The following is a 14,229-nucleotide window of genomic DNA, read 5'->3' as shown; positions in this document are numbered from 1 at the left end:
ACTGTGGGCATCATCTTCTTCTTTCTAAAGGAAGGAACGACTAGTTTTGTCCATCTTTTTCTTTGCCCACTTGGCAAGCGGGAAGATCGTAGGGTGGTATGTCGGAATGGACGAGAGCACCGAATTGATTAAGGTGAGATGTCCGGTTTTTGGAAGGAGTCGTCCTTTCCAACCTGGCAGACGAGCTCCCATTTTCTCAATTACTAACAGGTGCCCATGTATTGTTATAGAGGAGGAAAATAGAGAAGTCCAAGAAGTAGCCACATTAGCAGTCTAGCAGCATTGTGTACAAAATTGAAGGGAGAAGACAGGCCTACAATGTGGGAAGTGGAGATGACCCTTGAAAACTTGCTAGTTAAGACAAGGCAGGTTCCATGTAATACAACAGCAGGAGAAATGATGGGGATCGAAGTATGGCTCGTTATAGGTCAACCGATCGAGATACTAAGGAAGCAAGTACGCAATACACCATGGAAGAGGAAATATTGTTATCCACAAGCTATCCTCGTTGTAGGATCAAAGAGACTGACTAGAGGGGGTGAATAAACGGTTTAAAAATGCTAGTAGGATATAACCAATAAAGATACAAAATTAAAAATAATCGGTTACAATACATATGAAACCCTCAAAATCTATGTCCTAATGAAAGTGATCGATTCTATATCAAGATTTGCAACCTAGGGTGATATGTAAGTAATTATAATTCCAGTAATATAAATTGCTCAAAATAAATAAGCTTAAGTAGGCAAACTACAAAGGAGACACCGGATTTTTTACCGTGGTCTCGAGGACTTGCCGATCTCCCTTAATCCACATTGAGGTGAGTTCAAACCTTTAACCACTCCTCTATTAAGTATGTAATTCTCAATATGAAAAGAGGCTCACCATGAGCAACTTGATTTTGAGCCAGATTAATTCAACGAATCACTCACTACCTTAATTCCACTAGAGTTACAGTTTACCACTTCAGCAAGGCGTGCACAAAGCCTCTAACAATCACACCGGGTCTTCTCACAAACTTCTTTGAAAAGATCACTGGATCACAACGCTACCGCGCGCGTCTAGGTCTTGGCAAACACCAAGAGTAACAAGCCAAAATGAGCTCGACCCTCAACAAGTGCCTAAAGCTCAATCACTAATGCAAATACACTTGATTCTTGCCTTATAATCCTCCCTATGTGCAACACATGCACAAATGTGTGGGGAGGACTTAGCTCAAGGATGCTTAATAGGGGCAGCAACAATTGCCCAAGCCGCTGGACACAGGGTATTTATAGGCTACAACCCAAAATGTAGTTGTTGCTCAAAGTCTGACTTCTCTGCGCATCTGGCGATCAAACAGCAGTTTATCTAACCATAAGCATCAAGCACACAAGCTGTTCACTAAGCTTGTCTCGATCTTGCTCTTCCAATTCGGCACATTTAATATCTCAATTCAATATTTGACTTCATGTGTAACCTAACCATAACTTACTCTCAAGCATATATCACATAGGTTAGTCCATAAACCTCAATTGATAATTCTATACATTTAGTCACTTAACCTCCACAAGTAACTTAGCATTCACGTTTATTGTCAATCTTTTTGAATTTCTTCCTTCATCTTATAAGCATCATATAAAACTCAATGACTTTAATACATCTCTTTGATCTTATGATATTCCTCAATGAATCTATATTTTATTAGTTATATATTATTACAAATTATCAAAATTATAATTATAATCTAATATAACCATTTTTACCATAATATCCTTTCCTCCACGTAAGACTTAGTGGCGATGGAAGCTACACGGAGAACGCAACTACTTAGGGCCTGTTTGTTTCAGCTGGAGATTCTGAAAAACAGCTTATAGAAGCTGGATTATGAAAAGCTAGATTGTAAAAAGCTGGATTGTGAAAAGCTTTTAAATTGTAGATTCTAAAAAATGTTGATGAACAGTTTAGTAAAATGGATTTTCACAATCTATCAAAAGCTAAAAAAAACTAGCTTCTCGTATTCCTACAATCTAACCAGTAGATTTTAAAAAGCTATAACTAAAAGCTATCTATTTGTTTCAACTTCGAATTGTAAAAACTAAAAACCACAATCTAAAACTAAAACAAACAGATCCTTACTTGCACCGCCTGTTCCGGATGCTCAAAGAGCACGCCAGGCCTGCTATCTACGTTGGGTTCTTCGTACTTCCAATTATGACGGTTGTGGTCCCAGCTCATAACACAACACCACACCAATAGTCTCGTTAGGCCATGGGCCTGATTCAGAGCGAGAGGAATAAGTTTGGCTTTTGGCCCACATGAGGAACGTGCGCAGTGGCAGAGATGGATGCCACCGTCGTGTAACACGTTACTAACAACCACGCGGGGGAATCCCGCGTTCCTGCCGCGACCAATTTTAATGCAGGTATTTTAAGCGCTGGGGGTTAGCTCGTCGGGCGTAAATGAACGTAAAATACTGTCCTGTCCCGAATCCAGTCACGTGGTTGACACCCATTTTCTCGTTGTTAAGTAGGAGTAGTTTCTAGTCTTCCACTCGGTAACTAGACTGGTGAAGCATGAACTGTCTAACTACCAATACATATAGCCTCCGAGCTTGTAGCTTGGTGGTTGATTGCCAGTGGCACGCTCCGACTTGTCCGGATTTTAGTTATTTTTTGCTTTAAAAATCTATAAAGAGAGTTTTTAAAGTAGTTATTTTTAGTTTTAGAAATTTATTAAGATAGAGCTATAAGTACATGAAGAGTATTTAGATAAGTTATTTTATTTCTATTTTAATTTGAAAATATAGATTTAAATTATTTTATTTCAATCTATAAATACAAAATTTAAGATAGAACTAGAGCTAGATCTCTACCTAACATAATATAATAAATAATCACCGTCTAGCAAGCTTGTGAATATCAAGGCAGCAACAGTTGTCGCGTGCTTGTTTGGAGATGAGGGCAGCGATAAGCAGGAGAGTGGCGCTATTCACGGCGGCTGTGGCTGCATCGGTGCTGCTGCGGCCGCAGCTGTTGAGCGCAGCGGCGACGGTGGCACCTGCCGAGGAGGCAGCGTCGCCCGGCTGCACCAGGAGCTGCGGCAACATCAGCATCCCGTACCCGTTCGGCGTGGAGCCCGGCTGCTACATCGAGGCCGGCTTCAACCTCACCTGCGACCGCTCCCACCGCCCGCCCAGGCTGTTCCTCGGCGACGGCACCGTGCAGGTGTTCGGGATCTCGGTTCCCAACGGCACGGTGCGCGTCAACGGCAGCTTCCTGGAATTCCCTAGCGATCCTGGCACTCGTAGCGCGCGCATCGGCACATGGAGCGGCGCTCTCGGGGAGGGCGGGCCGTACACTCTGGCGTCGGAGAGGAACAGACTGCTGGCGTTCGGGTGCGACGTCCTGGTCATCCTCGTGGGAGATGACAACCAGACCGTAGCCACCTGCTCGGCTTTCTGCAACCAGATCAAGGGTGCCACGATCGATTCTACCGACGACTGCTCCGGCGTCGGCTGCTGCCAGGCGAAGATCTTGCTGGGACGCAGCTCCTACGGGTTCCAGGCTTTCCTGATGAACGGGAAGACAGCCTTCGATGCGGGCGCCGGGGCGTGCATAGCGGAGTCCGAGTTCAGCACTGACCCCAAGCTGCTTGCAATTGCAAACCCTGCGTGGACGTTCCCTGCGGTGCTCGAGTGGAGGATCAACCGCACGACGTGCCACGGCAACGCGTCCTCGCTCGCGTGCCGCAGCAGCCACAGCTTCTGCAAGAACAGCACGCTGCTTGGCGTTGACCAACAGGGGCATCTCTGCCACTGTGCTCAGGGCTACCAAGGCAACCCTTACATTCCCAATGGATGCTATGGTAATCAATCGGCTGAATCGATCGAGTACTCTGCTTTCTTTCCCCGGTTTGAATTTAGAATCTACGCAGTGATCAGCTTCTCCTAATGTAAGTGTTACTGACTTGCTGTTCGTTCAGATGTCAACGAATGCGACTTTCCGGAGACGTACCCGTGTTATGGCGTCTGCAACAACACAGAAGGAGGGTACCGGTGCAACTGTCTTGCAGGCTTCGAGGGGAATGCTTCTGTACCAAATGGATGCAAAGGTACCATATCGCAAATAAGAAATAAGACTCTATTGAAGATTACAGCTTAATTACAATTGTGACTTCATTTGAGTGCATTGTTTAAGTCCTCTAATTTCATATCTATATACATGTGCTGTTTTGGATTTAGTTTTCTAATTCCCACGGTTGAATAATCTCACCAATGTGCGTATTGGTTCATTGCTTGAGCCTGACAATTCCCACTTGCTATATATTAGGGTTTTCTCCACTTTATTCCCAGGATTGAGTTCGGATCCTGAGATGTCTATTACACTAGCCAATTGTCCGCGTTCTAAAAAACCGCTTTCCTATCTATCTAGTTTGATTTTTTTATTGAATTTCTTTATAAACATTTTTCAGTTCTTTGTTGCTCGTTGATTTGTATGGCTTCCTTTGCAGCATGTAGCTTTGTTCATGCATGTGTTTTGTTATGTTGTATCTTTCTAGACATTGACGAGTGCGCGCATCCGGATCTCTACCCATGCCACGGGATTTGCACAAATAGGTTTGGAACTTACGATTGCCGATGTAATAATGGAGCCTATGGGGATCCCTTCACAAAAGAGGGCTGCAACGTATTCAAGAGCTTCTCAGGTGACAAGCTACTCAACATCTACTCCCTCCGTCTCAAAATAGACGATGTATTAGTCTCTTCTACAACGTTCAAAATATATGACGTTCTACAATTTCGATATAACTTTAGACTAAATTTTATAGTCTTACCTCTCTATTAAGTAACTTTCTTTCCAGTGTAAGTCTTATTTCCCATGCAATAAATGGTACTAAAAGATGATAAGATGATCATTTTATCTTTCACCTTAATACTTGTGCTCAACTCTAAAACATCATCTAACCTTATTTATTTACCTATATCTTTTAATCTTTGTATAGTCTATTGTTATGTAGCTGCATAATCTTTTGTTTGTATTTGATAATCATTCACTAGCTAATCCTTTCTCAATTGAATGTGTTCTCTAAGTCCATATCCTGATATTGGCTCTGAATTTGTTTCTTTTAGTTATGAGTATCGGGCTAGGTATTGGCGGTGGCACAGGTCTCTTGCTCTTGGCTCTTGCTGCTCCCTTCATAATGCGTAAAATCAAGCATCAAAAGATTAACAAGATGAAAGAAAGATTTTTCAAGCAAAATCATGGACTGCTACTCCAACAATTGATATCACAAAAGTCAGATATTGGTGGAAGAATGATCATTACCTTAGGGGAGCTAGAGAAGGCCACAAACAATTTTGATGCATCTCATGAAGTTGGAGGTGGAGGGCATGGTGTTGTGTATAAAGGACTTTTAGACCTACAAGTTGTGGCCATCAAGAAATCAAAGATTGTAGTACAAAGAGAAATTGATGACTTCATAAATGAGGTTGCAATTCTTTCCCAAATCAACCATAGGAATGTTGTCAAGCTCCTTGGATGTTGTCTTGAGACAGAAGTTCCAATACTGGTTTATGAGTTTATATCAAATGGTACTCTTGCTCATCATCTTCATGTCGAAGGACCGATATCACTATCATGGGATGAGCGACTGAGGATTGCTCTCGAAATTTCAAAAGCTCTAGCCTATCTACATTCAGCTACTTCAACACCAATACTCCATAGAGATATCAAGTCATCTAACATACTTCTTGATGATAATTTAACAGCAAAGGTATCAGACTTTGGAGCTTCAAAGTATATCCCGATCGATCAAACTGGAGTGTCTACAGCTGTCCAAGGTACCATTGGCTATTTAGATCCCATGTATTATTATACAGGCCGTCTAACAGACAAGAGCGATGTTTTCAGTTTTGGTGTTCTTCTTTTAGAATTGCTTACTAGAAAGAAACCATTTGTCTTCCGAACTGAGGATGGTGACAGTCTTGTTTCACATTTTGCATCACTATTCGCTGATGGTAGCCTAGTTGACATAATGGATCCTCAAATCATGGAAGAGGAGGATGAACAAGTCAATGAAGTTGCCGCACTGGCGGTGAAGTGTACAAAATTGAATGGAGAAGAACGGCCTACAATGAGAGAAGTTGAGATTTCACTCGAAAACTTGAGAGTTACAAAGAAACATGTTCATCATAATACTGCTTCATGGAGGAAATATGATAGGGATCAAACTGCATCTGATTACATGTCATTTGAAGGACTTGCTGTAGAAGCAAGCACACAATACACTATGGAAGATGAAATATTGTTGTCAGCTAGGAATCCTTGATGAGATCCTGCTCTGGCCCGAACAACAATGCTTTTAGTATTCATTAATAATGCATATCAAATTAGCAAGCCAACAAACAATTGTAGTTCTTGTTCTGATCTAAGTATTCTGGAAATATTTTGCTCTTATGTTCCATAGATTTTCATTCACAGGAAAATCGTAAGCTATAAGCCTATAAGTACTTGTGCTTTGATGTTTGTTGGTTGAATGTAATCCGTTCTTTAGTGTATACAAGTGACCAAAGTTGCTGCTAACCCTTGCATAGATGTAATTGGTATAGCTATCTGCTTCTCAGGCTGGTGACAAGAGTTCAATTCCTACCGACCATTAGTTGGCTAGATTATTTGTAGGGATTTTGTAATGTGATTTGTAAGGTTTTCTTAATTTGATTTTCTGGCGTTTGAACCTTTGACATGTGGATTGTAAGCCTCTATATCATTATATGCCTACACTAACCAACTATCCTTGTCTCCTTTAAAAAGGAAAGGATTAAGGTGTTGTGCGCCCCAAATATGTATGTACTTCTGAATCCTGATGTCATGCTACTGACTTTTGCCAGAGTATATCGCAGCCTACCTTATTGGGAAAAAAAATGATGCGTCTGCATCAGACTTGGGCCTCCAAGCGTTCTATCTGTGAAATGTAGCATGACACCAATGTTAGTAAAAAAATTCACTGGACATCCATTTCTCTTCCCGTTTATAGTATTTTGTCGGTCAAGAATTCATCACAAGAAACTTGTAGCATTTCCACAATCTAGTATGTCTATGAATTCTTGAATTCTGTACTTTAGGTTGAATATAAAAAATATAGGCATCGCCGACGGCAATCTGCGATGGGGAAGAAACGCAAAGATTGCCCCGGACAACGAGCCACCTGCTTATCTTCCTCGGGATTTAAAAACAAACTGAGAAGGGTGATGACCACAAGAAAAAAAAAAATTGTTTCATGATCATCAGACGACACAAACCCAGTACTTAAATGGAGAAACAAGAAATCAAAATGGAGGAAGACGGGTGGGGCCTTGCTGTTCGAGAGGGCTCTCTAAGAATGGCTGCCATTTACACCATTCCCTTCTTCTATCCCTCTCTAGGAAAGGCATGTTGAAGTGTTGTAAGAAACAACTGACATTGAAAAATAAATGCAGCGAGTGTTAACATTTGAAGAACAGAAGAGAAGCTCACAGTGAAAAAACTGTTCATTTTGACTGATTTGACTGCAGCAAGATCTGCCAATTCAAGACTGCTGTCATGTGGCTACCAGGGTTCCTCAGTACATCACATGGGAATGCAAGCCATTCAAGTTAAGGCACAGATAAGCGAAAAAAGAGCAGCAAGTTGAACGTTGTGCATGGCATTTCGTTTTTGTGTTTTCATATACAAGTATACAAACAGTTCCTATTCAGGGAATTAGTACATGCCAATAGTCCGTTCTCTTGCTCAATATCTCCACAAAAGAAAATAAGAACCATGATGTATGGCCTTTTATCAAGCCAGGGAGATTTCAAGGGAGGACTTTGCAAGCTATAGCAATCCAGGATCGTTCCTTTTCAGTACTAGCCAATCAATTCAAGGACCTCCATTGCAGCTGGGTTTTTTTGGGGGGAGGAGGGGGGGGGGGAGAAGAAAGGAAACATTTAGTATAGGGCACATTTCAAGATTCTAGTGAGTAGTGACCACTGGTAGAGGTAACAGTTATACCTTTATAGTTTGCTACACTCCTTTCGAAATGCAGATTGGACTGCAAAAGTGCAAATGTTGCAAATGAGAAGGATTTTTAAGATTTGCTTTAGCAAATGAAAGCCATACCATGTAATGATATTGACAAAATGAGATCAACAAAGTATACCTTACGCAACCTCTTATATTTAATATCATCTGGGTGTTCTATCACATTCTTGATAACCTTAAAGAGTGTTTGAATAGCAGAATCTACCTCTGCAGGTGTTGCTTGCAACTGGAGCATTTCAATGGCTTTTCGGAGTCGTGCACAGAGGGCCACTGCTGGTTCTTCAATCCTTTGCAGCTCATTGCTGTTTGAATCACCAGTTTGAACATAAGTATCAGGTTCACCACTTCCATCTCATTTCCAGATTCCAGATCAGCTCGACAAGTAGTATCATCAGGATCAGGTTCTCCACTGTACTTCGCATCAATGCTCCGATCCTCGTTTAGAATAGTATTCAAGGAATCATCGGGGTCAGGTTCAGAATTCGAAACTGTGATGTTACTTCTCAGTTCACTCTCCGCTTCCATCTTGTTTCCAGATTCCAGAGTGTTTCCAGATTCCAGAGCAAATTCACTAGTACCGTTATCGGGGTCATGTTCCATATGGTGCCACCCATCAATCATCACCTCCTGGTTAGGAATATTAACATAGGAGGAATCATCAGGATCAGGCTCAGAATGTGGTATGTTGTTCTGCAAATGATCTAGAACCCAAGGACCCTGATGTCCCAATCATTACACCCACATGCATGGCATCATGGTCATCTGGGTCTGGCCCCAGCTTTGCATTTTCCTGAACAAAATCTTGATTAGGTCCAGCTTCTGTGCATGGAACATGATCGTCCTTTGAAGATGAAATCACTTGATTTTGGGAACTCTCAAAATCTGCTGCAGATGCATTCAAGAAACACTGATAAGCAGCAGCCCCTGACAAAGCGCGAGCACTTGCCAGTGAACTTGACTCTCCCCCAAGCCTGTGACCAACGGCAATTGTGTATGGTTCCAGAATAAATTCATCTTCATAGGAATCAGAGATTTTGTGCCCACCCAGCATATGACCTCTTGACTTGGTCTAATCCAAGGAAGCAGCTTCTTCGTTCAACTGAACAGAAGTTAAAAGTGTATTTAACACTGAATAAACTCAAATATAAAGAGATGACAACTGAACATGGTGGGGGATTATAGCGAAACTCACTTGCTTATTAAGAGCAAAAAAATTTGCATCATGCTCAGAGTGCACCATGTGTGCCTGTAATTGAAATATACGTATGTGTAAAATATAAGCCCAGAATTAAAGCAATCAAAAAGGCTATCTGCGTAAGGAAATCTTTAGGGAAGCCCAAAAGAATACATACAAGTTCATGAAGTAGAGTTTTCTTTACGCTTTCATATTTCCTAAATCCCTTCAAGTCATCTGTTCGTAGCCGAAGAGATATCTCCTCTCCCATGTTCTGTATGAGTAACAAACAGAAAGATATATTTTCAGAATTTCATGTGCGACTAATTTTTTCTATTATGTGCTAAGTGCAATTATCTGTAGCTTATGCCCACCTTATTGAAGCCTAAAGTGCATTTTGGACTGACGCCGACATATCCAACAGGAGCCATTTCGGTCATGATTCCCACTCGCCATTTATGCTGAAAACAACAAATCTGTAAAAAAAAATGAAACTCCATAAACAGGTAGACTTAACTTGTTGAAGACCGTTACCTTGTTCATGATTGCAATTATACCAGGGTCGCACGCAAGCATGTGCATTCTTTTCAGAGCTTCTGAAGGTGGAGGATTCAGCTGCAGCCAAAAGAAAATTAAATATGAACAACAGCTTAAGTCAAGACTCAAGACTGCCTGATGAGCACATCCAAGATTATATAAATCATATTCGTCAGAAAAAGATTGTGCAAGTCAGATAGGTGTGCTTGTGCTAGCATGTCCTAGAATAGTTGTGGTATGAAATAGAACATGAACCAACCCCATTTATATTGGACACTGGAAAAAAAATTAGCACAATGCTTAATCCAATTTTTAGACTTTGCCTGTAATATTAGACAGAAATTTGTGCAAAGTACACACTGATGTAGTTACTTCAAACCATTACCCAATATTTTGTAAACACATGCTGCTCAAATGAACCAAATGTTGCAAAGGAACAATGGAACATGTGAAGCAATAAGATTCATAATAACCAGACAAGATATAAAATGATATAATGTAGAGTAAGAAAAGCAAGCTGATTTGGTGATTATCATTAGAAAGATCTGCTTTGTGTAGACTACAAAGCAGGTGGGAGCGGGGGTTGACTAACCTCAATACCAGGTAAATGAAGTCTACGAATATCACAGAAGATGTATTTCCCCTGAGGAAGTTTGAGTGAAATCTGCGGCCTGCCTGATGATCGTTGCCTCAGCCGCTGTTCTTCTTCATCAAATCCAATAATACGTTGATCTGGTGTTTTGCCATTGTCTGATACTTCCTCGATTTCATCTTCATAAACACCATCATTCTGATAGGTTTTCCCTGTAACAAGAAACAATTCAGCCGCGATGATTTCATTTGCCAGTTGCCATTACAATATCCACTGGCCTAGCAATGTGTTAATGAGTATGTGAATGGCTCGCACATTAGCCACATCGTACCTCACTAATAGCCGCTTCATTCAGTGTTAATCTTGAATGTGAATACGAAAATGGCGTGATCATCTTAGAGCCTTTGTTTGTACGAAAATGGCGTGATCATCTTAGAGCCTTTGTTTGTAGATTGTGGAACAATGAGCTTCAACGTATCTGGTTTGACATTAGTCAAATCCTGCAGCAGTTGCCCAAATTCTTTCACCGTACAGCTTGAATCTGCATCCACATCAAGCTGCCTGCCTCTCCAGGTGACTGAAATTCGAGCTGTTTTGTTCTCTTCCATGTTCCTGCCACAAGACCACCTCATGCTATCAGTTTCATGGATTCAACCAAAATAATGTGGTAATGATACTAACTACTACGGGAAGATCATGATGTAACTAACCGAGTTGTCAGTTAGGCAAGGAAGCTAGAAAATTAGGCATTGAAGCCTCAGGGCATCTAACAAACACCAGGGGATCAATCCTAAACCTCAAATGACCGATCCAAATTTAAATCGAAATTAATATTAGACTGCTTCCGAATTCCCATATTTAGTCACTTGCAAAACAACAGGAATTCGAGGCTTCATCAAGCCTTCATCTTTCGCCACATCTATCTGTTGACAACTAAATCCGCCTTGGCATCACAGTAGCGCAGCAGCATCGAAACACATGAAATTAGAACTTGAGAGGCAAATTAGCGCCTAAAGCAGCCCCAACCCCCAATTCGGTCGAAATGGCGAAATCCGACTCCCAACCGCACCCGCGCGGACCAAATTTCACAATAAAACAGCAGCCGATCCGACCAAACCGAAAAATCACCGAGCGAATTGAGCTGGCCGGTGGAGGCGATGTAGTAACCTTACGCACCTAGACAAACGCTTCCCTTCGTCGAGCACGCGAGCCAGCTGACGGAGGAAGGCGAGGCGGAGATCGACGAGACGTCGTCGCCCTCCGGGACGGGCCGAGAAGCCAAATGGGCGAGGAGAGTAGGCTTACGCGGCTTACGCCTACTACTGTAAGCAAGTGCGCCTTTTACGCCCGGTTGCGCACTTGGATGCATGAGATTCACAAAGAACAGTATAATTACGCTTTGCAAGATCAGTGACGTAATTCTATCGGGGCTCTGACACCGGTTCAAATAATTTTTTGTTTCGTGTGGTCTTCATTCGAAGAAAACAATAGAGCAAATTATTTGTCATATGCTAGGATGGATCCATGTGAAAACATGGGACAGGATAAGTGCCATGATGAAAAACCATTGTAGGAGTGATTCCTGGTAATAATCCGAGTATATTGGATGACATGTGCGTTGATTCGTGTTTTCTATATGCGTGCATTAACTTGAACTCAAGAACATCGATATTTATCTAGTTTTAAGCTTTTCGTAGGATAATAGTCCTACATCATGTGTATTATTTAACACAATCTCAACATCTTTATATACTAGGAGGGAAGATATACAAACAAACAGACCGTGTGAAACCATCGGTAGACCTTCTCATGATAGAGCCAACTTCCCTTAGCATATCATAATGTTAGATAGGCATGCATGTCCTGCTCTGGTCGTACTGCGCGTCCTGATACCATCACCCGTCAGACCATCTAGACCCCAGGTCATTGTAATTCCACACCGCCCCACGACCATGTCACGTCAAAAGCAGGTGCTCGGAGAAGGGAGAAACACTCGAGTCGGAGCATTAAATGAGACTTGACCAGGTAGGTAGATACCTGCTTCGCGACCAGCGAGGACTGGTCGCAAGACCTCACTGCACGACCAGGGGTTGGTCGCGTAGTGTGGTCGTGGTCTTGACAATACTTGCTGCATGCTAACACTTCGCGACATGGGACCCCTTACCTATTACACCGACAATAGCCCTAAGCTCCCTCGTGGATATGATGGACTGAGTGGTTCTCTGTAGGGGTGCGTGGTCGCTACATGCCACATGGTCGTGGACGGGTCCGGTCCCACCATCTAGGCCCCAGATGATCGTAAATTTGTTTGGGGAGTGATCATCGACACAGCCATATTAATGACCCACTCAAGACTCGTATCCTGAGGGAGGTTAAACGTCGGGTAGAGGGAGAAAATCATTGGAGGGAGAGAGAAAAGATGTAGGAGAGAAAAACATTAATTGCTGTCAGGCCCAAGGAAATTTTGATTCCCCACACGTATCCTTTTGAATTTCACACAAACCTAATCCCGCGATGGTTGAGACACAGCGGTGACCCTTTAACCTAGCATACCCATAGCTCCTCACAAATCTTTTCACCGTCTTCCATCGCCCCTAAGCCTTTATGAGCTTAGAGCTCTTCGTCTCCCCCTTTATCTCTATCTCTGTCCTTGCCCTCGCAGCATCCTCCACCACAATCTGATGGCGTACACCGGCAGTGATTCTACCTTTTTGAGATCCAAGTGCAACACGATGAGGCTAAAGGTGCTGCACGAGGCCAGCCTGCTCACCCACCGCCTTTCCACAGTGTATCGCTGTGGGGAGAGCGTGTCCGCCCCTCACCCCTCACCCCACCCCCACCCCCCCCCACCCGGCGCAAAGGGGAGATCATATTGTTCATCTCGTTCTTCTTGGTGGGCCTCGTGCCGTCCTTCTCCGAGTTTTTCACCACTGTCATCTCTTTTTATAACATCTGCCACCTCCATCTCAACCCCAACTCCATTCTCATGTTGAGAAGTTTCGCTCACCTATATGAGAACTTTGTTGGGGTCGAGTCGTGCCTCGACCTCTTCCAGTTCTTCTACACAGCCTAGTCGGTGACCGGATCGGCCACCAGGAGCTGCGAGTTTCGCCTCCATGATGGTGCCATAGACTCCTACATCGAGGTGGGCCTCAAGTCATCGTGGTCGGACTGGAGGGAGGATTGATTCTACCTTGCAACCGACGATTCCCTAGACAACATTCACATGCTGAGCGTGTCGGCACAGGTCACAGAGAACTAGGGGAATTCGCCCGCGATCACCCTCGAGCTACTAACCCTGGTCAAACGAGTTGGCCAGCTTCAAAAAGCCAGGCTGACGGGGTTGGTCGTCGCCCACAACTACATCAAGTGCCGATTGTGTCTCCTACGGAGGTGAGCACACCCAACGTTCATGTACTCCAAGTCAAACGACGACACTTGGTCGAGCTTTACAGGTTACCCTGCCGTTTGAATCCCGGTACCGCCCTTTCTTCCAGAAACTATGCGACCTCTCACACCCTTTTGTTATTCAGATCTTACCGACGACATCGTCGACTCGCGGGTTCGAATCCTAATGCCAAGCTCCCTGAGGAAAGACGGTCCTCCGACCGGCGCCCTTCCACTATGTGATATCACCCCTCCAAAGAGAGCACAACACAGGAGGGTAAGTTCGGCATTTCCACAATTTACTCCCCCCCAGGCACTATCCGAGCTGTCTTTTTGTACTCAAGGACATGTTTTCATATAAGTTTTTTCGTGCTCGTGCGGTGAGTAGGCTCGACTAGTTGTTACTTCCAGAGGGGATCTCAGTTTTCTGTACCGCTTGCTAGCTAGGTTCATGGTGCCTAGGATAGGCCTTAGCCCAACAAGCCCTTCTGTGGAGACCA

The 14,229-nt window shown here is 43.2% G+C and overlaps 1 protein-coding gene and 1 pseudogene across 2 annotated transcripts; one reads left to right on the top strand and one right to left on the bottom strand.

Moving 5' to 3' along the window:
• The first annotated feature begins 2,458 nt into the window (after positions 1-2,458).
• LOC133898862 (wall-associated receptor kinase 3-like) lies at positions 2,459-6,698 on the top strand. Of its 2 annotated transcripts, XM_062339656.1 has the most exons (5): positions 2,459-3,846; positions 3,964-4,092; positions 4,540-4,686; positions 5,111-5,821; positions 6,003-6,142. In XM_062339656.1, exons 1-5 carry the CDS (start codon positions 2,937-2,939, stop codon positions 6,005-6,007), a joined length of 1,902 nt encoding a protein of 633 aa, XP_062195640.1. In that variant the 5' UTR covers positions 2,459-2,936; the 3' UTR covers positions 6,008-6,142. The 2 variants fall into 2 exon arrangements, with proteins under 2 accessions (XP_062195640.1, XP_062195639.1); XM_062339655.1 differs by having other exon boundaries at positions 5,111-6,698.
• Positions 6,699-7,624: 926 nt separating this feature from the next.
• On the bottom strand, positions 7,625-11,643 carry LOC133898863 (uncharacterized; annotated as a pseudogene).
• Positions 11,644-14,229: the final 2,586 nt, after the last annotated feature.

Source organism: Phragmites australis, chromosome 18, assembly GCF_958298935.1.
Source record: "Phragmites australis chromosome 18, lpPhrAust1.1, whole genome shotgun sequence".
Taxonomy (NCBI): Eukaryota; Viridiplantae; Streptophyta; class Magnoliopsida; order Poales; family Poaceae; genus Phragmites; species Phragmites australis.
The sequence above is the reverse complement of the archived record's forward strand: the minus strand, read 5'-3'. Positions and strand labels throughout refer to the sequence as shown.

Excerpts from the sequence above, each read along its gene's own strand:
- LOC133898862 (XM_062339655.1), top strand. The coding sequence starts at position 2,937 with ATGAGGGCAGCGATAAGCAGGAGAGTGGCGCTATTCACGGCGGCTGTG. Across the intron at positions 3,847-3,963 it reads CATTCCCAATGGATGCTATG|ATGTCAACGAATGCGACTTT; the intron begins GTAATCAATCGG and ends CTGTTCGTTCAG. Across the intron at positions 4,093-4,539 it reads TGTACCAAATGGATGCAAAG|ACATTGACGAGTGCGCGCAT; the intron begins GTACCATATCGC and ends GTATCTTTCTAG.